General features: G+C 33.7%; 1 protein-coding gene across 2 annotated transcripts in view; it reads right to left on the bottom strand.

The window, feature by feature from the left end:
- PTPN12 (protein tyrosine phosphatase non-receptor type 12) overlaps nucleotides 1-27071 on the bottom strand; it is a 97141-nt gene that overhangs the window by 22407 nt on the left and 47663 nt on the right. For both annotated transcript variants that reach the window (XM_081146792.1, XM_081146793.1), the window contains exons 2-11: nucleotides 26159-26267; nucleotides 20483-20559; nucleotides 19255-19350; nucleotides 18453-18491; nucleotides 15752-15823; nucleotides 9217-9276; nucleotides 7026-7168; nucleotides 4319-4385; nucleotides 1953-2030; nucleotides 1754-1852 (exon numbers count right to left, since the gene is read on the bottom strand). In XM_081146792.1, the coding sequence (XP_081002918.1) occupies nucleotides 1754-1852; nucleotides 1953-2030; nucleotides 4319-4385; nucleotides 7026-7168; nucleotides 9217-9276; nucleotides 15752-15823; nucleotides 18453-18491; nucleotides 19255-19350; nucleotides 20483-20559; nucleotides 26159-26267 (840 nt within the window). The remainder of the gene's footprint in view (nucleotides 1-1753; nucleotides 1853-1952; nucleotides 2031-4318; nucleotides 4386-7025; nucleotides 7169-9216; nucleotides 9277-15751; nucleotides 15824-18452; nucleotides 18492-19254; nucleotides 19351-20482; nucleotides 20560-26158; nucleotides 26268-27071) is intronic.

Raw genomic sequence — 27071 nt, 5'->3', positions numbered from 1 at the left:
CAACAACGGGGTGAAGGCCTGGGGAGGCAGTGGGAGCAAAGTGGAGGGGGTCAATGGGGGGGGGAATGGGACACCTGTAATACTTCCAACAATAAAGATAAATTTTTTTTAAAAAGTAAATTGATTTTAGAGAGAGAGGAGGGGGGGAAGGAGAGAGGAGTGAATGAGAGAGAGATGTGAGAAACATCCATCAGTTGCCTCCTGTATGTGGCCAGACCAGGGATTGAAACCAAAACCTTTTGGTGTACGGGATGATGCCCCAAATAACTAAGCCACTCGGCCAGGGCTAAAATTTATCTTAAATTATAGTTGACACATAATATTATATTAGTTTCAGGTATATAACATAATATTAGACATTTATATACCTTAAGAAGTGATCACAATATTTCTAGTAACCATCTGGCACCATACAGTTATTACAATATTATTGACTATATTCCCTATGCTGTACATTACATCCTGGTGACTTATTTCTAAAACTGGCAGTCTGCACTTCTTAATGCCCTTCACCTTTTCCACCCATCTCCCAACCCCCCTCTCTCCACCATCTTGATCCTGCCCTCTCTCTAGTAAGATCTTTTAAGGCTAAAATGACATTGAATTTAATCATGCCAAAAAGAGACTCAATTGTGGTCCTATAATTCTACATAATTAAAAAGCATGTACAAAATAACTACAAAATTTTACAACATTATGACCAAGAACAAAATAAAATTCATGTAGAATCAACTTATAATTACTTAGGTGGGGCTGGCAGGGAGGAGAGGGAGGAGGAGAGAGAACTATGAAGGAAAAGGGGGCTGCCTGGCTACCTGACAGACCTGACAAGCTCAGGGGACTAGCTGGCAGACCTAACAAGCTCAGTAACTAAAGGTAATAACATGGGATGTGTTGATCATAAAAATTCCTAACTGAACAGGTTATAATGGCAAGTCAGGTCCTAGGCCTATGTGATCAATCAATCTTTACCTCTAGCAAGCCCTATACATTGTTTTTCTGTATCTAGGATAACATACTTAAAGTGTCACAATGATCTCTTCTCCAGACTTCCAGAGATAAACACCTCGGTACTGGGACAAGACAATCCCAACATTCCCCATCGTTATTCTCTATCTGCATACCTCTATAAAGTACATATATTAAATGTTAACTATCCTGTACCCACCACTGTAAGAGAAATATGTACCTCTCCATTTTGCTTTTTATCCAGTACTAGAGATTTCCCCATTTTAGTTTCTCCTGCCTCCTTAATCTACCACCAATGGAATTCATGTCACCTTCTTATATCTTCTTTGATTTACTGTATACAATAAGCTGCAAAACTGCCATTCTCCAGAGCATTTTCCCAATGCATTGAGATTTTGCTTTCAAGTCTGGCCCTCAGCCTTGGCTCAAATAAACTCTTTAAGCCTTTCTTTAGGTTTGGAAACTTTCGTTTATGGAACAATGCAGCTAATGTTTTAAAAAGTAATTTAGTCTTGAAACAAAGAATTATATGATTTTTGCATAAGAACTATTTTCCCAACGATATTTTATTTAGAATATTACTTAACTTATATTGGAGTTATTAAATATCCATCAAAATTGGGTGTTTCAAACAGGAAGGAAAGGAGTTAAAATCAAGGTTAAATAAAAATAATAACAGTCACAGATATTCTCATGTTAGATAAGACACAAGATGACAATTAAAAAGCTAAATATTACATCTTGGTAAAAAGTTTCCTAAAATTAATAGGCCAAGAACACCTACCACTCCATCAGCAATTTTTTGGCCTCCATGAATTTCATACAGTTGTAGCTGTTTTTCAAACAGTTGGGCGATAGCTCTATGAACAAGCTCATATTGCTCCTATTGGAGAGATGAAATATTAAACAAAGGAAAGACATTTAAAAAAGCCAAAAAGGCATTTCTAAAAGTACAGTTTATAAAGTGAAACAAAAAACTATACCTTAGTTTGTACTGCAGAATGCCTCTGTGTTCTCATTTCTTGTATTAAATTAAATACATTAAACTCCTCTGGTATTTTCTAAAACAAAGAATGTAATTCATGAACTCTGGATAACTATTCAGAAAAACTGTAAAATAGTCTTCAACTTTTCATATAGACCTTATATATATGCTGGCTAACTGAAAATATTCTCTGAGCACAACCTACCTTGTATCAGGAACTGCTTGGCATTGTAAACACAAAGCTAATCTTGACGCTCAACGGTCAAGCTAGTGAGCCAGATGTGAACAAAACAATGTCGAGCCAAGCCATGACTGCAATTCAACAATGCTGTGACAAACTATGATTGGTGTGTGGAGTAAAAGTGAAGGAAATATCTATTTGGAGACCTGAGAAGCTTGATGTGGATAAAGCCTAAGACTAAAAGAAGGAGTATTCAAGAAGGAGAGAAGATAGGCTACTTGGTTGGGATCATACTATATAAACACAATAGAGTTTAAACTCATTACATAGCCCAGTGTTTCCTGGGCTAGCTACAGAAGGACCGGCTAAGAGAGCTAGGTAAAAATAATCAGATCTCTCAGCTACATCTCTGGAGACTGACTACCCTAGACAATTCTTTTGTACATTTGTAATTAAAACTACTGCAGTAGGCAACGCTGACATGAGAAGACTTGATATTCAGGCAATTTCTGTAGCAGGGAGGATGGCATTCTTAAAAGAAGAGAAACTTGGTAGAGATTTACTGAACCAGTATAAAAAAAAGAAAGCCCTAGTCAATTTGGCTCAGTGGTTAGAGTGTTAGCCCGTGCACTGAAGCATCCCGGATTTGATTCTGGCTAAGGGCATGTAACCTGTTTGCAGGCTTAATCCCAGTCCTGGTTGGGGCAAGTATGGGAGGCAACCAGTTAATGTCTCTCTCTTCCACACTCTCTGAAAAAGCAACAGAAAAAATATCCTTCGGTGAGGATTTAAAAAAAAAAAAAAAATTAAAAAAAAGGAAGGTAGACACAAATTGCAGGCACATTTGAGGCAAAACTATTAAAATTTGGGGATCAATAAGAATATTTTGGAGTGATGAAGATAGAAAGGTTCAGAACAATTCCCAGATTTACTGCTTGGGTGTCCTTATATATATATCAAAAGGTTTTTACACCAACCTAAGGCCCAAGACTATATTTACACTAAGTCAAACTGAATCAAATAGGAACTATATTAAAAGTATACAACTTCTGAAATGATCAGATGTTTATTTTGCTTGCTGGCATTCATCTAAATGCCTCTTCCTATCCCAATTTTTTTTTTTTTTACGTTAAAATGTGATAGATTCCTACCTAAATTTAATTCACTTAAAATTTTTCAATTTAGTATTAGGAGATGATTACAGTTTTGAGGAATACAAAAATAAAAAAATATCTAAAATTCAAATATTCCCTAGCAAAAGTGAAAAATGGCAAAAAACCAGGGGAAATAAAAGGAAAGAATAGAGGGAGAAAAGGAAAAGAAACTAAATATTTTATTAATCCTATTTTATACAAGATATAGATTGACATATTCAGGGAAACCACAAAGCTATGAGGAATTAAAAGCCTTCCACTAATGCACAGAAAATGAACATATTATAGAATCAACAAATGAACTAAATCTATGTACAATAAGGGGAATTGTGTTTTTCAAATCTGTAACGAGGACTGGGTTTTATTTATCTCTATATCCTTCATAGTACCAAACACAATTTCTTTAAAAGAGTAGTGGTAATAAAAGCAGCAATAAAAACTACCACTGAACTGAGGAGTTGCTAATTGCCACACATATAAAGAACTTTACAATGATTAAGTTAATTCTTATGAATTATTAATACTGATTCCCATATTCAGATGAAGAAATTTGAGGCACAATGAGATTAAGTAATTTGACCAAGATTCCACAGCTGGTAAATGACACAACCAGAATATTAATCTGGGCAATTTGGCTCCAGAGTCAGCATTCGTAACCATTATACCATATTTCCACTTAGGCATAAATATTTACTGAATTAATTGTACTTACACCTAAAATAAATATAAAAAGACAATGAGGATTCTGTATTTTGAAAAGTCAATGCAGAGTTTACATCCCTAATGTAAGTATTAATTCACATAGAACAAATGGATGACAACATGTTTACCTTGCTGCCCAGTGTATTATCTCAAGGTAATATGCATCATTCATATTTTCCCTAACCTGTATTTCTTATGTAGCAAAGCTACTTCTAAAAAAGTAACACGTATAATAAAACATATACTGTAATTTACTGCAATTAGTCACTGTATTTCAAAATCCTAATAGTTCAACTGGATATAATGTTACATAAAAATTATTCTTACCCCAGCTTTTAGTAAATTCCACGTATAATCTATGGCACAAATGGCACCTGTTCTTCCACAGCCTGCACTATAAAGTTTGAAAAAACAATTTGATTTTTGTGATTAAAAAAACTATAAAATAAACATGTTAATATATTTAGAAGCAAAAAAGAAAAAAATTAAGAAATTTGACAAAATTCTACTTAAAGCACTAAATGTGCATGGCAAACATCCTTAACATTGATATTTAAGTCTTGTTTTTATTAAATTTAAAGAACTTCCAACAGTAAGTGACTCAGAATACCTACAAGCCTTTACTGTGGAAGTCTAACTCTACCTCAGAAAGCTTGTCTAGCTAACAAAATATCTTGCAAAGATATTCCACAAAAGTATAAGTAGTTTGTTAAACACGTAATCCAGCAACTATGATTTTCAAAAAGCTCTTAATAATGAATATCAGAAATATTCATTTTAAACCACTGATACTTTTGCCAGTTCCACACATTTCTTAAACATTTCTAGAATTTTAGAGCCAAGAATTACTAGGGCTAAATAATATATATTTAAAACTTGATGGATGAAAGTGTAATATTACAGAGACACAGACTACCAAATAAATGAAACACAATAGAAAGTTCAGAAACAGATCTGAGATTATGTAAGTATTTATTACATAATGGTGAATTCTCCAATCAAAGGGGAAAGACTAGACCACTCAATAAATGGTACATGGAAACTTAGCAGGAGGCAGCAGATCAATGTTGATGAATTCTTACCTCATACCTTAATCATAAAAAAATTTATAGATGGATTAAAAAGAAAATGTAAAAAAACCCACACCTATAAAGTGCTAAAAATGTAGGAAAAACCTTAAGCACTACTGTGTTAGGGAAGAACTTTCTGAGTATATCTCAACAGAAATAAATCATAAATGAAGAGATTCACAACTCTGACTACATAATAATTTAAAATTTATACATGGCAAATCAGACAGAATAAAAACCATGACTAAAAGTTAACATCTTCAATATGTAAAGAATTCATAATGTATAATTAGTATGAGATAAATGATTAATACTATAAAATAATTTGGCAACGTATACAAACAAGAAATTCACAAAAGAACATAAATGACCAAAAAAGGGGGAAAGCTTTCCTATCACAGGCATTAAAACAAAGACTGGGGCAACTCTGGGGAAATAGGCACTCCCACAAACTGGCAGTGGTAGGATTAATTATAATTAACATCAGCTTTATGAATAACAAATAATATGTATGAAAAACATTAAACATTTCATAATCTGCCAGCCAGTGTGGCTAAATGGTTGAGTGTGTCTGCCCATGCACCAAGGTCACCAGTTTGATTCCGTGCAGGAGGCAAAAGATCAATGTTGATGTTTCTCTTTCTCTCTCCCTTCCTCTCTCTCTAAAAAAATCAAAAAAAACATTTTAAAAAATATGTATTTCAAATCCTTTGACTTAGAAATCCCACTTTTAGATCTCTATGCTGCCCTGGTCTGTGTGGCTCAGTTTGTTGAGCATCATCTGGTGCACTGAAAGGTCACTGGTTTGGCTCGATTCCTGGTCACCCTACTGGAGGCAGCTGATCAATGTTTTTCTCTCACATCAACGTTTCTCTCTCTCAGTCCCTTCTCCCTTCCTTTCTCTCTAAAATCAATAAAACATATTTTTAGATATCTATCCTTATGAAATAATTACAGATGTGCTCAAAGATTTTGCCACAAGACTGGCCACTGGATATTTTAAACTATTGTTTATAATTTCAAATAACCTGTAAAGAAGTCAACAGTGGCATAGAAGAATGGAACAGACTCACAAATCTCAGAGTGAAGGAAGGGGTGGGTGGGTAGAGAGAGATTAACCAAGAATTTATATGCATAACCCATGGACAAAGAAAACAGTGTGAAAGCCTGGGTGGGGGTGGGGTAGAAGGGGTTAATGGGGGGAAAAAGGAGGACATCTGTAATACTTCAACAATAAAGATAAATTTAATAAATAAATAAATAAGTCAAGTCAAAGAATTTGCTTTATCTTAATTTTACAATTAATTAGTTTTTTTTCTTTTTAACCAATTGACTACTTGATTAAAAGGTGAACTAAACACTGAATTAACTACAGAAAAAAAATATATTTTAATCCTCACCCGAGGATATGTTTTTACTGATTTTTAGAGAGAGGGAGAAAGAGGCAGAGAGAGAGAAATGTGAGAAACATTGACTGGTAGCCCTGGAGATCGAACCCACAACCTAAGTATGTGCTCTGACTGGGAACTGAACCCGCAGCCTTTTGGTGTACAGGATGCCACACCAACTGAGCCACCAGTCAGCGACAGAAAAATATTTTTTAATTAACCAAGTTGTTAACTGATTGTCTTATCTTCATGGTCAAGTCACCTTGCTGGCCCATAAATAAAAAAGCAGCCCTTTCACTAATGTAGGCATTACAATCAGATCAATTGGATAAGAAAGTATCTTCAGTGTTCCTTTTAAATACTGAATTAACCAGTAAATATCCAAGTCACTTAAAGAGATAAATTGATAGCAATTTTATGAAAGAAGTACTATGAAAGTCTTTTTAAAAAATCTAATGTAAATTAAAGGTAAAGACAAGAAAAATTACCTCCGGGTTCAGGTACCTTTTATAATTTGAAAACCCACATAATGATGTAACGCAAATCCAAAAATTAGGTTTTAAAATTCTTTTGTACCTGCAATGAATACAAATAGGCACATCTTCATGTTCTTGGTATTTCCTCATTAAGCTTATCATATCCAGAATAGAATCAAATGATGAGGGAACATCATGGTCTGGCCAGTTCACATAATGAAATTGATATAGCCTCCGAGATTCCTTCAAGAGTAACAAAAATTCAATAATTATGAAAATACATTTGCAAATTTAAAACATATAGAAAAGCTGCATATCTCACTTTACTGCAATTTTAAGATAGTTACGTGGTATTCAATATTACATTACAAAGAAACACCAAATAAGTGATAGTCTACCTTTATTGACTATCACATACCTGGTACTAAGGGCTTTACATGTAACAATTTACTTAATCCCCATGTAGTGTCACAAGGAAGGTAATGTTAACACTATCCTCAAAACAGAGAGAGATGATTAAATAACCTGCCTAACATTTCATAGCAAGTGACCAACGTGGGATCTGAACTCAGGTAGTTTTACCTCCAGAGCACACTCTTTAACCATTACACTATATATACCATAAGCATTGTGTTAGACTCTACCGCAATTAGAAGACTAATAGAATATTTAAACTGAAAAAGAAAATTAGAAACGAACCTGTCCAACTCCAAATCCACTTGTCTTGTCTTATTTCAGATCAGTATGGTATGGAGGGACAGCCAACCTCTGACACTTTCAGGGAGTCCGTGAGTTTTAAACTATTTTCATAATAATACTAAGGTATTATTTGCCTTTTCCACCCTCATTCTCTCATGTGTGTACAGCAGGGTCTTCCCAAGACTATATGACTTATGACAATATTATCACTTTGACAGCTAATAGAATATATGTTTTGTGTATTCATGTTTTTTTAAAAAAATTTCTCAGTGTAAATTTCAAATACAGTAAATATTGAAAGATATAACCTACATAAACAAAAGCTCTTCGGAATCTTCAATAATTTTTAAGAATGTAAGAGTCCTACAATCAAAATACTTTGAAAATGGTTATTCTACATGTTTAACTGAAAGAACACCTGATTTGAATCCAGGTTGAAACTGTATTCAGATTCTAACTCTACCAGTTACTGAGTAACTTTAGGTAAACTACTTAACTTCTTAAAGACACTATATCTTCATCTATGTGCAGAGATAACAGTGTCTATCACTATTTATGCCTGATACACTGAAATTTAATAACGTACCTATCATTATTATTATAAATTTAAAAATAGCAACCAAAGTATAATAAATGACTCAGCTAAAGGGACATGATTAGTCAAGTCAGAGGGTTAATAAGAGTACTGGAACCATGTCTTCTTATAAATAACAAGGTAGGAGTTGTAAGTATGTTTACAAATGCACTAGTTGGGGAAGAATGATGAACTTCTTGGTCAAGCTAAATTACATAATATAGTTTAAAAAATAAAATAATAAAAAGAGAAAATTGACAAAGAACTTAACAAGCATTCTGTAATGTCCCTGAGATTTTTCTTTGATTTTTTCCTAGACAAATTGTCACTGTATATAGCTCTGAAGCACTAAAGTCAAGGACCTCAAGTAAAAACAACATATATCTAAATAACGACAGCTTCGATGGTGGCTTCTCTGTCTCTCTCTCTAAAATATTGTAAACTGTAAAAGTGGGTAATAATTATCTAAACAACACCATAATATGCTATTACAATAGAAGAAATACATTTATAGCAAAGAAACCAACTATTCCAAATACAGTAAATTTAATTTAGGGAAAGCTGTTCTAAGTAAGTTAAAACTTATATTACTTTATTTATATTACTATTATTTATATTACATTATTATCTAATTATGTAAGCATAAGCCTCAAGACACTAAATAAAACATTACACTCTGATTTTCATCACTGTACATAACTAAAAAAATTTTTATATCTCCTTAACTATATAAGATAGTATACTATTTATGTCTTCTCTTTAAAAAGTATTCTTAGAGCCTTGGCCAGAGTGGCTCAGTTGGTTAGGCATCATCCCATGCACTGAAAGATTTCTGGTTCAATTAAGTCAGGGCACATGCCCAGGTTGCCACTTGATCTCCAGTAGAAGGTGTGAAGGAGGGAAGATCAGTGTCACAGAGATGATTCTTCCTCTCCCTTCCTCTCTCTCTAAAATGCAATAAAAAATCTTAAAAAAAAAAATTATCCTTAGAAATTATCTCTAAATAAAAAATACTTACATTCTGAAATTCAAGTAAGAGTGTCCTAATGAAGTAGTCTGGTCTCGCTTGTTCAGCTTCCTAAATAAACGGAAATGTTTGTAAGTCAGTGACAACATTAAAACAAAAACATACAGTACATGCCAAGTAATAACCTTGTATTTAAAGCCTTCAATATAAAATAATTAAAATTCCTGGTGTACCTGGTAATTATAATAATAACCATTCTAAAAGTCATAACTTTGTTTAAGTTTTGCTTCTGGAAATACATACATACATACATATATGTATGTGTATATGTATATTTCTGGTCAACAAAAGGGAAACTTTATTGAGGCCCCAGGGTCAAGGGGTTCAGGTAGAAGGCTGCTATGTGGGCAGAGGAAGTAGATGGTAGAGGGGCCTTATTTAACCCCTTGGGGCAAAGGTTGTTGATGTGGCCATACTTCTTGCAGCAGTTAACAGCACGAGGGTGCAGGCAGGCATAACAAGTCCAAGTTGTATTTCTGGGAGAGGTGGCAGAGGAAGGGCTCAATGATGCCACCCTGCAGACAAAGCAGCAAGCACAGGGGGGACTCTTTCTGGGTATTATAGTCTGAGGGAATATGGCCATCCTCCAGCTGTTTGCCCACAAAAATCAGATGCTGCTGGTCAGGCAGGATGCCCTCGTCTTGGATTTTACTTTGATATTTTCAATGGTGTCACTGGGCTTAACCTCAAGGGTGATGTTCTTGCCAGTCAGGGTCTTCACAAAGATCTGCATCTCTGCCTCTGCTAGGGAGGCTGCTTTGCTGCCTCTTTGAAGAGAAAGAGGCTGTGGTGTATATATATTTTTAAACAAAAGTATCTGTTAACCCATTACTTAGCTAAATGTCTATTATCCAATAAATGTAACAGCCACCACCAGAATCATGTAATAGAAATAATACAAACAAAATGTCACTTCTTAGTAGCACCACCTTCAACCATTACATCTTTCCATAAAGTTTGATTTTCCCTACTTAACATTCCACTCTGTTAAACTGGATGCCAACTGTAGAAGGAGGATACATGCAGAAATTCACAAATTGTTATTCTGATTAAGGATAACATAACCACTTTAAAGTCTTTTACTGACACCCTGGCCGGTGTGCCAGATGGTTAGAGCGTTGGCCCATGCACCAAAGAGTTGGATTCCTGCCCCCACCCTGGGGTCAGGGCATGTGTGGGAGACAACCAATTGATGTGTCTCTCTCACACAGATGTTTCTCTCCCCACCCCTCCCCCTCCCTTTCACTCTCTCTTAAAATCAATAGAAAAATATCCTCCGGCAAGGATTAACAAAACAAACCAAACAAAAAAAAAGACTTTTACCGGTATTTGTCAAAGTATTAGAATAAAGCCTCTATGTCAATTTGTCCCTATTCTTTACCTTAGTAGTTAAAAGACCAAAGATAGTCTAGAAGAACAGTGATTTGTCAAGAGCAACATATTCGGTTTTACTGATAAAAAACAAATATTCCTGCTTTCATTTTTAAAGCCATACTAATTTACTTGGAACTTTTCAAATAATATTAAGGAAAAGTTTGTATTTTACTTTCATCAAAAATGAGGATGGACAAAGACATTGATCCAAGACTTAATTTTCTCTTGCCTATAAAGGGTGAGCTAGTAAATATTTTTGGCTTTGCAGGACATAGTTTCTGTCTACTCAACTCTGCTATTGTGACAGGCAAATACGGAAATTAACGGGACTGGTCATATTCCAACAAAACTTTATTTACTAAACAAGTTGTGGGTTAGACTGACCTATGGATAGTGTACCAACATCTGGTCTAAGCGGTTTACATACAGCAACTGTGAGTGAGCTCCTGCTAGCCAGTCCTCCCACTTCCACTAACACTTTACCCTCCTCACCCCCAAACCAAAAAAGCTCCTAATACTGTCCTCCTTCCTCAATCTCAAACATTCTGACTGGAAAATAATCAAGTCACTTACTATGATTACTTTCACCAACTTGCATTCTATTTCTAAATTTGATTTTTACTTAGATAAAAATAACACTTAGGGTTTGGTGATAACAAACCCTAAGTTGTCTGAAACAATCACAAGACATACAAACTACCTTCCGTTTTGAAATCTTGTAAGAAAAGTGTTTCTTCAGCAAGGATCAATCCCAATGCTGACAAATCAAACCAGCTGTTACTATCAAATCAAACCTCATCAAGGACTTTTTAAATTATTTTTAGTTCAATTGAAAAGCCATCCAAAAATTCAATTTATCTTTTTTCAAATTATAAACTACTACTTTCTTTTCTCTATTCATTATTTTAAGTTGTTTATTTATTCATAATCCCACACTGTTCAAAATTTAAAGTTCTTCTGTTGTTGAATGTTAAGCACTATATATTTTCATCTGAATTTTAACTCTGAGTACAATTATCACATTTAAATTTGCAAATGTTCACTGGACCAGTGTGGCTCGGCAATTGAGCATTGACCTAGGATCCAGGAGGTTCGATTTCTGGTCAGGGTACATGGCCAAGTTGCAGGCTCAATCCTCAGTGGGGGGGGTGTGTGTGTGTGTGTGCAGGAAGCAGCCTATCAATGACACTCACCATTGATGTTTCTCTCTCTCTCTCCCTCTCTCTGAAATCAATAAAGATATATTTCAAATAAATAAATGTATGTGCAAATCTCCAACACAACAACACTGCACAGAACTTGGTTTCCTGGACTGTTTAGGGAGTTAATATTGTAGAATACTTCCTGGGTTGGTGAGGGGGTAGGTGTTCTCTCATAGAAGTAGACAATGTGGTATGTACTGGTTTCTATTATTTTCAAATAGTATGAAACGCAGTATGATTTTTTGAAATTCTTATATTTAACCCTCAAACACTTCATTCTAATCAGAACTTTGAAAAAGCAGACTTTGGTGTGCATCTTGGTCCTATCTAAACACACACGGCTGCAGAAGAAGGAACCACAAGCCATGGATTGTTGATAGATACAAACAGGGTACTCAAGGTCAGTCACAAACAGCATCTGACAGTGGCCTGCACCAGAGACCCTCCAAAAAGACTGGGAGTCCTAGCACATCTACCTAATACGTAGAAACAAACTCAAACAGACAGACAAAATGAGGAGACAAAAAAAAAAAAAAAAAAAACCTAAGTGAAAAAACAAAAGAATTCTCCAGAAGAAGAGATAAATGAAATGGAGATAGGCAATCTATCACATACGGAGTTCAGAATACTGATCGTAAGTATGCTCAACAGCATAAGAAAAGAAATGGAAACTATGAAGGAAATTAAGAATGACATAGTAGAAATTAAAGAACATTGGTAGGAATAAACAGATTAGTGGAAGCTGAGGATCAGATCAGCAAAGTAGAAGACAGAGTAGAAAAAAAATCACTCATTTGGAGAACCAAAGAAAAAAAACAATTAAAATGCAGGAGGACAGTTTAAGGGAGCTGTGGGACAACAGGAAATGTAACAATATTCCCATCATAGGAGTGCCAGAAGAGGTAAAAAGTAAGGAAGGGTTAGAACACCTGTTTGAAGAAATAACAGCAGTAAACTTCCCTGACCTGGTTGAGGAAAAGGAAAAAGGTACGCTAGTTCAGGAGGCACAGAGAGTCCCAAGCAAGAAGAATCCGAAGAGGCCCATGCCCAGACACATCATAATTAAAATGCCAAGAATTCAAGAGAGAATCTTAAAGACAGCAAGAGAAAAGCAGTCTGTTACCTACAAAGGAGCTGTCAGCTGATTTCTCATCAGGAAGTCTACAGGCCAGAAGGGAATGAAAAGCAAGGATCTGAAATCAAGAATACTCTATCCAGCAAGGCTATCGTTCAAAATAGATGGTGAAATAGAGCTTCCCAGACAAAAAAAAAAAAAAAAGGCTAAAGGAGCTTATCACCACCAAAACAGCAGACTGCTCTAGTAAGTTGAAATAGAATGAGAAACATAGGCATAAAGACATAAAATGGCAATAGGTAAGTACCTATCAATAATAACCTTAAATATAAATGAATTAAATGTTCCAATCAAAAGACACGGGGTAGCTAAATGGATAAGAAAACAAGACCCAAATATATGCTGACTTCAAGAGACCCACCTCAGAACAAAAGATTCACACAGGCTTAAGAAAAAACCAAAAACTTTTGGAGGACTTTAAGGGAGAGATCGACAGCAATACAGTCATAGTAGGGGACTTGAACACTCTACTGACTTTACTGGACAGATCTTCCAGACAAAAAATCCACATGGAATCAGTGATTCTAAATGACACACTAGATCAGGTGGATTTAAATGACATTTACAGAACACTTCCCCCCAAAGCTGCAGAATAGGCATTCTCCTCTAGTGCACATGGGACATTTTCAAAGATAGACCACATGTTAGGACACAAAACAAGTCTCTACAAGTTCAAGAAGATTGAAATCATATCAAGCATATTCACAGAAATCTACACCATGGAATACTATGCAGTTGTAAAAAAGAAGGATCCCTTACCCTTTGAAACAGCATGGTGGGACCTAGAGAGTATTATGCTAAGCAAAAGAAGCCAGTTAGAGAAAGACAAGTATCACAGGATCTTACTCACATGTGGAATCTAATGAACAAAATAAAGTGATGAACAAAATAGATCCAGAGACAAAGAGGCATGAAATAGACCATCAAATCTCACAGAGAAAGTCGGGATGGGTGCGTGGGAAGAGATTAACGTAAGAACTCCCATGCATATATGCATAACCCATGGACAAAGACACAGGGTAGTGAAGGTGAGTTGCAGGGTGGAGGGGGCAAATGGAGGGGGGGGCAAGGGGGACATTCGTAATACTTTCAACAATAAAGAAAAATTAAAATATATAATTAATAAATAAATAAAATAAATCCAGGCAGTTGAACTCTGAGTTATAGTTAACATTACAAAAACACATTGTATTTATAAAGGGAACTATGTAACACAAGTTAAGTCTTTTTCTGTATTAACCTAGGAAGCACTAAATTTTGGGCATGTATCAGAAGAATTCATAAGTTTTAAGTATAAATAAGTCATAAAATTATGAACTTCTTGAACTCACCAATGACAAAGTCATAGAAATTGTTTTTCATTTAACCATTAAAAACAAAGTAAAACAGAAGCAACTATGAGATAGGAAACATGGTAGTTAATTTTATGTCAACTTGGCTGAGCCACTGAATGGTCAATATCAAATGTTTGATATTAAGTAAAACATTATTAATTTTTTTTTTAGTGTTTTTATTGATTTCAGAGAGAGGAAGGGAGAGGGAGAGAGACAGAAACATCAATGATGAGAGAGAGAATCATCAATCGCCTGCCCTCTGCATGCCCCCTAGAAGGGATTGTGGAAATCAAACCGTGATCTCCAGGTTCACGGGTTGATGCTCAACCACTGAGCCACACCAGCTGGGCTCAAACACTATTCTTGGTGTTTCTGTGAATATTTTGGGGTGAGATTAATATTTAAATCAGTGGACTTTGAGTACAGCAGACTGCTCTCTATAATACGGTTGGCCTTCATGTAATTAGTCAAGGCCTAAATAGAACAAAAAGACCAGACTCCCCCAAGTAAGAGAGAATTCTCTAGCAGACTGCTTTTATCTGCAATATCAGTTCTTCCTGGTTCTACCAGACTGTCTTTGAACTGGAACTGAACATCAGCTTGCCTGACTCTCCAGCTTGCCCACCCATTCTGCAGATTTTGGACTTGCCAGCCTCCATAATCATGTGAGTCAATTCCATATAATTAATGTTTCTCTTTACAGATACACACGGTATTGGTTCTGTTCTGTGAAAAACTCTAATATAGGTAAATTATTTAATTTTCATGTTTGTTCAATCATGGATCTTTTGAGTTGGGTAAATAAGAAAATACATTTCTTTCAGGTGATTAAGAAAGATGCCATCATGTGTACCCCAAAGCAAATTGTTGTTTCTATTTTAAAACTTGCTTATATTTTACTTTTTGTTTTTCCTTCATTGCTTTTTAAATTCATTTTCTCAGATTTATACTGTTTTTAGAACTTAAATTTAATTCAAGTTCATTAAATAGTTATAAAGTTTCTTATCAAATTATCTGCCATAAAAGATCAATCTTTACATCTAGGATGGGAATTCTTAAACCCATCTTTGTATATAATAAGAACATTCTGGAGAGCATAACAGATATGAAAGATTAACATGATAAACTATACTTCAGTCATCAAGGGTTTCAAATAGATCACTCAAAGCACAATTACTCCATTTACTCATATATCAACACTTATTATAAACTTATATACAAAGACTAACACAAAATTAACCTAATAAGGGTACAAGTGAATTATACATTTATGAAGTCATTTCCAAGTTTCTAAATTTTAAAGAAGTGTAAAAATTAATGTTTTAATATTTGTTTAGTATAATTAAGTGTAGACTTACAGTGGAAACATTGAGTGAGTGGCTTATATAAAACTGAGTTCATACCAAATTATAATTTCATTATTCATCAGTCTAGCTTGCCAATTTTCTGATTAAGTAATGTATATAAAAACAGATACTTACACAAGAAATTTTAAATGGTGCGAATGTTATAGGGTCTTCTCCATACAAAGGCCAATAGCGCTCACATTTTTTCTGTTGTCCAAAAAAAAAAGTTAGTAATCTGTAGCAAAGTTTTTCTTGAACTTTATAAATAGAAATATTTTGTGTCCTGGTGTTTAGCTTGTTGTTCCCAGAAAACAGAAAAATTACCATCAGTTAGGCAAGGAGCTGAGAGAGCTCATATTTATCCATTGTTCTTAAAGATGGGCTATAGTGTCCTCTCCAAGATTAATCATAAGAGCATTATTAACATCCTCCTCCATGGGGAAAAAAACCTGCTTTTACAAAAAGTGCCTGGCACAAGATCATTTAGAATGAAGGGTTGCTAGGCAAGTTTTAAGCCTATAAAATGGCAATCTCTGTAATATCTGGCTGAATTCTCATTAAATGTAAAATTTGTGGCATAGTCGAAAGAGCATTCAACTTGGTATCAGAAGAATTTTATAAGTACTAATTTTCCTGTTTAATTGATCTTTAGTTCCTTTACCTGTAAAAATAAGAACAGTATATTTCAAATGTTCTATTGATGTAAAAACTCATCAATACAAGCATAATGTATAATTTACACTATCCACTTTTATTTGAAATTACATAAAGTGTAACCAGTTTCCCCTCTTACCTTCCCGTTTTAAACAGGTATAGAAATAGAACACTCAATTTTCATTGGCTTTCTAATATCAAACCCCATCATTTTAGAAAATTAAGTAAGTAAATGAAAGCCTAACTTAATTAGAATATACAATGATTCTGATGCCAAGAAATGATACAATTTTATCAAAACCCAGTAAGATGAAAGCCTTTAAATAACAATCTAATTTAAACCCTCAAGGCAGTGGGAAATGTATCAGTTCTTACTAAGTTCCTGTAGCTTCATACATAGTAAGTGGAATTATTACCTACAGGCTAGAATTAACCGAAAGCTGACAATACTGCTCAGAAAACAACAAAGTAGAACTGTCTAGTATATTAGTTTTGACTTGTAAAATATTATTAGTATTTTAGAAGGCTTAAAACCTCAGACCTCATTTCCCAGTAGTTTATAGAAAATGGTAAAGTTAATTAAATTATGTTTGAGGATTTTTTTTTTCTACCTTGTAAAGTTTTAACATCTTGAAGTAAACAGAAAACAAGTTATACAAGATTAACTTAGTAAGAATTGAAGCTGTGTTACTAACATACCACAGTAACTGAGTAAGGATTATATTGGTATTTATACTCCAGGTATAAACTCATGACTATTAATATCAAAAACTGTGTTAAGCATCATACACACACAACCTATAATTATATATCATTCATGTTAGAGATGAGAAAAGTGAAGCTCACAGGGGGCAGTTCACTGTACCATGGTCAAAACTGCTAGTTAAGTGTACGTTCGTTTGATTTCATTATTTATGCTCTTTCCATTATGTCACATTCTAAGTCAAGATTTAAGTCAAGCGTATCAGACAAATTAACAGGCGCTAACTCACTGACTATTTACTACTAATGAAACACTATCAATTCCAAAATCTTTAGTTTCAAAAAACTTTGCACTCAAAACAACTTAATTTTTCATCAAGTATTATTACTGATATACAATGGAAACTTATTAACAGAATGAAAAGAGAAATAAGTCCTAAACCTTAACAGCAACTTAAGAAAATATTAGGAGAGTAAAATTTAAATTTTCTAATAAAATCAATTACATATAATAATGGTACTGAACTACATACTAACAGTACTTAAACAGATAAATTAACAATTTCCCAGTCTGTATAATTTCTAATTTTAGAAAATATTCATTTTCTGTCCAATATTACCGAATACTTCCACAACTGGTAAAAATTTGATTGGAAGGAATGACAAAAACTATCAGTTCAAATAAGCTTTTCCAGTGATTTATGTATTATAACATCTCACACAACTGAGAGATGTATACTATCTTGCTTTTGCAACATACCCTTTACTGAAAAATAAAATTTGAATAATTTTTACAACAAAATAAATTTTACTTTAATTAATGAATCACATTAGTATAAGGAAACTTCAAATCACCACGTAACTTGTTTATGTAAGTTTGATTTAGGTGTCAGATTTATAGAAGACCACACATAAGCTTCATTTAATACCTATTCTATAAATATAAAATCGCCTCCAAAAATGAAAACACAGTAGTTGATGCTGCAGGAGATCAAACAGGTCTGGAACTAATTTCACTTGCACAAGGCATAAAAACACCATTATTAAAAATTTCAGGTTAAAGGATTTTCTTTAAAGATAGCATAAACAAACAAAAACTGTAGTGGCATTTGCAAATCAAAATATTCAAGTTGTAAATTTATTAATAATTAATCAGAATTATTTTATTTAACTCACTTTCATTGCTCAATTTTATTCCTATTTTTAAAATACCTATTTCAGTCCATAAATCATATTCTACTGAGAACACCATTAAATATTTGAAGACTAACAATAAAAATCTGTTATTTTAATTATATAATAAAATGTACTTGTATTTTGTTCCTTTAATCCAATAAAAGCAATAGCACACACAAAAAAAGTACCTACTTTAATTACTAGGGCCCAGAATATAATAAAAGACCAGGAATATATATCCATAGAAATGAAGTGACAAAAAGGATAAGCCATAATTATTTTAAGTGTTAACAGATATACATACCCTTCCCATCTCAAATTCTCGACAGGCCATTACAATGATCTAAAAAAGAAGTAGGGGTGGGATAAGAGGAAGAATTTATCAGTTAAATACAATTTTCTCTTTTTAATAAAATATAAATTTCAAGAATTACTTTTTACTCTGAGCAAAAGTATAGTTGGCCTATCAAAAAAAATAGTTTTAATATGAAAAGTATGAGTTACATAAATGAGCAAAATTGCACCTTCCAAACAAGGGCTATATAGCAACAAGTTAAACTGACTTCAACTGACATGATGTATTCATTCAATTTGAATTAAATTTTATGAATCTTATAGATTTCTGACTTGAAATTACATTTAATAAAATTATCTAAAGGTTAAATGCATTTAACTGTCTTTAATTGTAAGGGTATTACATTTGCTTCCCCATTCTACATTTTATAATGTAATGTTTCAAATATAAAGCAAAATTGAAATAATTTTAGAGTAAACACTATATATAACTGCCATCTGTATTCTACAATTAATATTTCACTATACTTGATTTATCACATAGCTATTCCTCTATCTATATATCAATTCATCTTATTTGGTAGCTGCCTTATTAGTTAATGGCATAGGACAAAGTTTAAAGTGTTACCACACTTTCTTCCTTAAAATCAATGATACATCCTAGAATCAGTTTCTGACTTTTTAGTAAACATTACCTATAATTAAGATATCATTATGGCTAAAAAGTGCTTCCAAGTCTTAATTCAGTAAAACATCCTATGTCACTACATGTAATACTTCTCAACATAGATTATGAAAAGTAAATTACTTACTACAACATTGTACTCCCATATCATCCTCCAAAAATCTATTACTGTATTTGCTAAGGGACCTTGGGTTGCCACATATGCTTTTGGCCCATAAACACCCTAAAATGGTTAAAAGCAAATTTCATTATGATTACCAAAAATACTTCCTCACCTAAATTTTAAGGTTTCAAATTTTATTAGTAATACTGCTGCTTTCAACTAAAGCATTTCCAAAAATTTTTCTTTCATAGTACATAAAAGCATGACAAAATACTATAATCAATTCACTTCAGCTTTTGGAAAAATGTTATTACTTTTGTGTATTAATTAGACACAATACACAGAATTAGTATTAAACTACCTAAAGTTAATTTAAAAATTATTAGTTACCTAGGAATTAAAAACAAAAGCCCCAATACTAAGTCAACAAAATTAACTGCAGCAGAAACATAAATGCATTTTTTTATTCTAAGAACAAAAATAAAACTAGCTAATAGTTCTTTCTTAGCTAGATTTTTCCATAGCTACACTTTCAATTATTTATTTAATTTAAAGTTTATTGCATGCCTACTATATGTTTCTAATAATGAACCTGAGATTAAACCAAACAAGATCACACAGTAAAATCTAAACCAGCATGCAACAGAATGCAACAACTCAATGTTATTAAAGTGCCATTAAAAACTAGAACTTTTAACAAATGTCCTATAACAAACATGTAACAAACGTTTATAGAAGAACATAAACATGAACAACATTTGAAACAGCAAAATCACTTATGTATTTGTTTTTTGTTTAACCTATTTGTTTGGGGTTTTGTAATAAAACTGTTGGGAAAAACAGATTTTTATTTGAAACCATGAGCGTTCAATGCTGACATAGAAAATATTAATTTTACCACATAACTTTACCACTTTAATTCTTTTGTCAACAAAATACAGTATTAAACTTTGTATAAATACCATATGTAAAATAACTAAAATTACGCTCTCATATAATTAGAAAGATTCAAAAACACAGAGCAGCTAATGGAATAGTGTCTTACTTAATCAAATAGCAGTTTGAATATATCTCTGTATTGATAACCATGTAAAAACTTAAGAACACTAGAAGACAAAGTACATAAAAGGGCTGTGATTTTGTTTTTTTCTTTTTCTGTCATCATGTTTAGGCAATTTAAAATAATTTAATAAACTAGTATGAAGGAAGACATTAAGTATGGCAGAGAAATATTTAAAGTTAATATACATACCTTAATAAAATTAGCATTGATATAATCTGAATCTTGAGAAGGAGTCTTTAGAGTCAACTTAACTCGGCTGTGATCAACTATAAGAAAAAAAAAAGCTTTCACAAATTATGTCCTGTTGGCATCCAGGTGTTTTCTAATGAACCATAAGTAAGATTTAAATAAATAACTAAAAGTATTTACTTGGAAAAACAGTAAAAATTGACTCTGGGTATCAGAAGGATAATTTCTAAGATCATATCAACAGGAAGTCATTCTTTTTTTTCTTCTTTTTTTAGTTAATCTTTAACCGAAGGATATTTTTTCCATTGATTTTTAGAGAGAGAGAAAGGGAGGGGGTGAAGGGGGAGAAAGGGAAAAAGAGAAACATCGATGAGAGAGAGAGACACATTGATTGGTTGTCTCCCACACAAGCCCTAACCGAAACCAGGGATTGAACCCCCAATACTTTAGTGCATAGGCTGATGCTCTGATCACTGAGCCACACTGGATAGGGCAGAAGTCATTCTTTAAAAACAAAAATCTGATGATGAAAAGCTGGGTTTTAAAGATGCAATCAGTATAATCTCAGGAGCTCTTTTAACATACAAATTCCTGGGAATCATCCCATATTTAGTACTAGACAAGAGTCTGGGTTTTAAATCTCTGTGGCTTTTACAAAACATACCATGTGGTGAGCACTAAGTTCATTTGCAAAAATTCTTATTTATACTATTTATTATTTGGTAATGTCTACTTAGGATATAAAAACAACCTTTATAGTAAAGTCCAAAAATATAAATTTTATAAAATTGTGTAGGTTTATTTTTAAAATAAAAGTAATATATATGATTTTTAAAAATTAAATCTTAAAGAAGATATAAAATGAAAAGCAATCTTTCCCTGTCCTTGTATTCTAGGGAATTCTAGGGCTCTCTCTTTCCCAACAAAGATACCATATTAAGGTTCTTTTTTGCCTTCCAAAAGTAATTTTTATGCGTATACCTAAATACTTTGAAAAACCACACATATGCAATCATACTATACATGTTGTTCTGTATCTGTTCCTTTTTCAGCCTCTATTCAAAATATCTCAAAGGTAGAGAGACTTTGTATAATAGTTGGTTTACCACTGAATACTCAAGAAAATATTTCTGGGGATTATGAATCCAAATAATTACAGAGGCTCCCAAATGATACTCGAGACTGGTGCCAGGGTTCTACGTGCAAGCTGGGAATTTTTGAAATTTTCTATGATGAAAAATTTTATGCATATATAAAAATATAATAATATAATGAATCCCCATATATCCATTACCAGGCTTCAATAATTATTAATGTTTTACTACTCTTATTTCATCTACCTCTAATCATACAACAGCTAGGAGCTGGAGAAAGCAAATTACAACACAAGATCCCTGAGTCCCATAGTGTAATAAGTTTAATTCAGTAACTTCAAAATGGGATACAGAAATGGCTTTTTATAAAAAAACTTCTAAAGCACAGGGAGATTTTGTAGTCACTACTTTATACCCCATACAATCACAGTATGTTATTGAGAATTTAAAAATTAATATTATGCTGCTTATATAATACATCATCATGTGTATTTTAACATTCTTCACTGGTACTGCTATTAAGCATAAAAATAAGTAGACAGAACGTAAAGAATAACAGCAATGAAAACAATCATTTCTTCCCATGGTTTTGCTGGCTGCCTCTAGAATCCTCCAAGAGCCCAACTCCAAATAGATAAAAATCAATGTTGGCTACCCAAGGGGCCCTTTAAACCAGAAACCTTTTTTCTTTTTGAACAAACATCAACAACCTATGGCAACAAAAAGAAAATAGATAAGATTGTGACCAAGGAAAGAGAAACCTCGGAGTAACTAAATCTAGGTCTAAGAAATAAAAGGATCTCCATAATTAACATTAGATAGAGTACCCTGACCCCATCACTCCTAAAGCCTAGCCAACTCAGTTTCTCAACACACAAACCACAGGTCATCCTTGACACAAGGAGTACCTAGAAATTTCTTAATTGTGGTACTGGCTTCAATGTTCTAGTATAAAATAAACCAAATATCCAAGATAGCTCCAGAAAAAACTTAATTGATCTTTGAATAGTGATGAAGCTACTTTTAATTGATCAAAGCAAGGATGTCTACTCTTGTCACTTCAAGTCAATATGACTGTCATCATTTGCAGATGGCATGATTCTGTATGTAAAAAATCCTAAAGGATCCACAGAAAACTACAAACTAATAAATGAGTTCAGGAAGATCACTTGATTAAAAAAACACCAATATACAAATGTAAATTGTATTTCTATATACAGTTGACCCTTAAACAAAGTATGGGTTAGAGACACTCACTCCCCTCCATGCAGTCAAAATCCGTTTACAACTTTTGAGTTCCTCAAAACTTAAGTTGTCCCTCGCTATCTGTGGGAGATTTACTTGCAAATACCAAAATCTGCAGATGCTAAAGCCCCCTATATAAAATGGCATAGATCAATGCATAGTCGGCCCTCTGCATCCATGGACTCCCAACCTCAAATCGAAAATAGTAGCTACTGAAAAAAATCGTGTACAAATGGACCCACACAATTCAAACCCATGCTGTTCAAGGGTCAACTGTATCAGTAAAAAAGAATTTGAAAATAAAATTAAAATAATTCCATTTACAACAGTTAAGGAATTAAAAAAAAAAAAAAGACAGGACTTGTACACTGAAAATCACAGAACACTGCTGAGAGAAATGAAATAAAATCTAAATAAATGACATTCCACATTCATAGACTGAAAGAGTCAATATGTTTTAAGGTGATAGTTCCTCCCAAAATGATCAATAAATTCCTACTGGGATTTCTGCAGAAATTGACAGGCTGATCCTACAATTTATATTGAGATGCAAAGGACCCAAAAGAACCAAACTAATTTTTAAAAATAAGAATACAGTTGGAGTGACTTACACTTGTTGCTTAAAATTTACTACATAGCTGTACAGTAATCAAGACAGCATGATTTTATATGTCCATATAAAAATTTGTATGGAAATGTTTATAACAGCATTGTTCATAATGCCCTTCAACTGGTAAATGGTTAAACAAAATGTAGTGTATACCATACAATGGAATATTAACTGTACAACAGAAAGAAATGAACTACAGTACCGAATGCATGTTACATGGATGAATCAAAAAACTTGCTAAGTGAAAAAAAATCAGACACAGAAGACTACATACTGTATAATTACATTTACATGAAATTTCCAGAAAAGGAAAATCTATAGACACATAAAGCAGAGAAAGCATGGGGCATAAATGATCTTTTTGGAGTGATGGAAATGTTCTAAAAATGTGTTGATGGTTGCACAACTATACAAATTTAGTAAAAATCACTGAATTGTACACTTACAATGGGTAAATTTCATAGCATGTAAATTATATCTCAATAAAGCTGTTTTAAAAAATACTGTATCTGCAAGCTCTGGACATGCTAAACATTAAACATGCAAAAGAAATTGATGACTTAACATTCTTATAATGGTAAGTAAACATACATCTCTAAGTACAATTACTTTCAATATAATTTTCTAAATTAAAGTGACTAAAAACTTATTGGAAACAGACTTATCAAACCTTATAAGATTTAAAGGAAAAAAGGCAATGCCACTCTGACTATAGCACAGTGATTAAGAGCTCAGGCTCTAGGGCAAGGTTTCTCAACCTCAGCACTATGGACATTTTGGACTTGGATAATTCTTTATTGTGGAGAGGCTGTGGCCTCTGTACTGTACGCATACTATACCCACTAGATGCCAGAAGCCACCTGTCTACTGCACAACCAGTTCTGACAACCAAAATGTCTCTGCACAATGCTAAATGTCCCTTGAGGGGCAAAATCGCCCTAGCTGAGCACCAATGTTCTGGATATAAAGTGCCTGGCTTTAAATTCTCATCAACTCTATTGGCTGTTTGACAAGCTATAGAACCTCAATATGCCTCAGTTTCTCATCTGCAAAGTGGCATATTATAGTATTTACTTCATAGTTTTATTGATTATGGCAAACAATCCATTTACTACAGATACTGGCAAACGATACAAAATTAGGGCTGTTATTTTTCAGAGGGCCAGTTAAACGACACACCATTGACCCTCCGTCTCTATTTAAAATTATGAAGTGTCCCAATTCTATTCTCAGCTTTCTCTATGCTCCATATTCCTACTATATTATTGTGAACACAGTACTACTCACCATTTGACAGACAACCTATGTTATTTGTATTCATTCTCCGACACCTTGACCAAAATATAAACTTCATAAGGGCAGGAGATTTTACCACTTTGTTTTCTACAGTATTCCCAGGGCTACAGTACATATAAAATCAATGAATGAAACATAACATATAAAAACAGAAACCTGGAGCTGTTTAAGATTTATTTCCTCAGATGATAGAAAAAGGTGGAGAAACTGTCTTTTTAAGAGTGTATGTATTAATTCCAAGCACAGTAAGAGTATTTCAAGATTATCTTGTTTAACAAACACTGTCCAGAAGAAACTCATACCATCCACTATTCTGAGGTGAGCTGGAATGAAAGTGGAGTGTACCTTCCAAAAGCTTAATGGGTGGTTAGTAAGCTATTTGAGAATATAAATACATTATTATTACTAGAATATAATGCTATCAGTACAGAGTGGGGTAAAAGTAGGTTTACAGTTTTGAGTATGCAAAACACAGAGTTTAATCAACAAAGGTTCTTTTTAAAAATAAGAGTTTACTGATTTTAAGAAAGGAAGAAAGGGAGAGAGAGAGAAAAAAAATATCAACGTGAGAACACAACATAGATTGAGTGGGAATCAAACCAGCAAACTTTGTGCACAGGATGACGCACAATAAACTGAGGCACACTGGCTAGGGCTTAACAAAGGTTCTAACTGTGAATAAACATCAAATAAAAGTTAATATTTTATCATTTTACAAAATTTATTTACTTTTATTGAATTATCTGTCTATAATATATATATTTTAATTGATTGATTTTAAGAGAGAGAAACATTAATTTGTTGTTCTACTTATTTATGCATTCACTGGTTGCTTTTTGTATGTGCCCCAACCAGAGATCAAACCTGCATCTTGGTATCAAACCTGCATCTTGGTATATCGAGACCATGCTCTAACCAACTGAGCTACTCGGCCAAGGCCTATATTATTTTATTTTAACAAAATAACTTTGAACAGGGAATCCACAAAAATATATTCTTACTTGAATTTTTCAGTATTTAAAAGAAACTTAAGCCCTGACAGGTATGGCTCAGTTGGCTGGGTGTCATCCCAGGCACCAAGGAGACCGGGTCACTGGTTTGATTCCTGGTCAGAGCACACACCCACGTGCAGGCTTGATCTCAGGTAGGGAGCATGCGGGAGGCAGCCAATGCTTCGCTCTCACATTGATGTTTCTCTCTCTCTCCACCTCTTCCCCTCTAGAATCAATAAAAACACATAAAAAAATAAAAATAAAACTACCATTAGAAGGAAAACCAAGAAGCATAAATACAAATTATTATCATGTAGTGTACCTTGAAAAAGAGGTTAACTACTACCTCCTGAACATTCAAACTCAAAAACACTAAAGTGAGTGTAGGCTACAAACTGCTAATTAGCATGTCTTTCTATGAAGGGCATTTCAAACTTACATGGCAGTATGTCCTTATATCTGTTCTTTTTAACATTTTCTTCTTTTTCTCCAGTGGCTGTGGGATAAATCTTTTCTGTTCTATATTTGGTAGACAATCTTCTTAATCGCTTAAAATACAAAAGAAAAAGAAAATTCAAGTTTAGAAAAACGTTACTAATTTCAAATTTTCAATGATTTACAAATAGCTCTTCACTGAATTTTGCTAACCCCAATTCCTCACAACTAATTTCCCTAAGTTCACAGTATCTCCCCACCCCTTAATAACTAACCCCAATGATGACTTGCTTTAACTAAGTGCAAATATAAGATTAACATTCCAAATAGCAGTGAAAGAAAGAAAACTAGAATAACTAAGTAATTTTGTCAAAGAAACTAATAAAGCTGAGTCAGAATATTTAACTCAGTCCTTTAACTTACTCAAATACTTTTTGTGTTTCAACAAGGGGTTCCAAAAACCAAGTTTTAAAACCATGCCTAGAGACTTCCAGTCACAATGGCAGTGTAGGTAAACATGGTACTAGCCACCTCACAGAAACACATCAAAATTACAACTAAACTACAGAACAAACATCATTCAGAACCGCCTAAATAGAAGTCCTACAACTAGGGAATTAAAGAAGCAGCCGCATGTAGACTGGTTGGAAGGGTGGAGACATGAAATGGGCTGGTCCAACAACCACATGTGGTGGATAAAACTGTGAGGTACATTTCAGGTGCAGAGGTTCCCACTGAGGAGAAAGGGGTCCCAGCCCTAGGATGCAGTGCCAGGAAGAGTATTTCTCATAACGTCTGGCTATAAAACCAGGGGGATTGAGGCTGAGGGAGACTGTGGGCGGCTGGAGTCCCAGGCAGTTCCTCTTAAAGGGTCTGCGCATGGACTAACTCTGAGACTCCCTCCCTCTGAGCTCTAG

Source organism: Miniopterus schreibersii (genome assembly GCF_964146895.1).
Source record: "Miniopterus schreibersii genome assembly, chromosome: 9".
NCBI lineage: Eukaryota > Metazoa > Chordata > Mammalia > Chiroptera > Miniopteridae > Miniopterus > Miniopterus schreibersii.
Note: the sequence above shows the minus strand (reverse complement) of the source record. Positions and strands in the feature narration are given on the sequence as shown.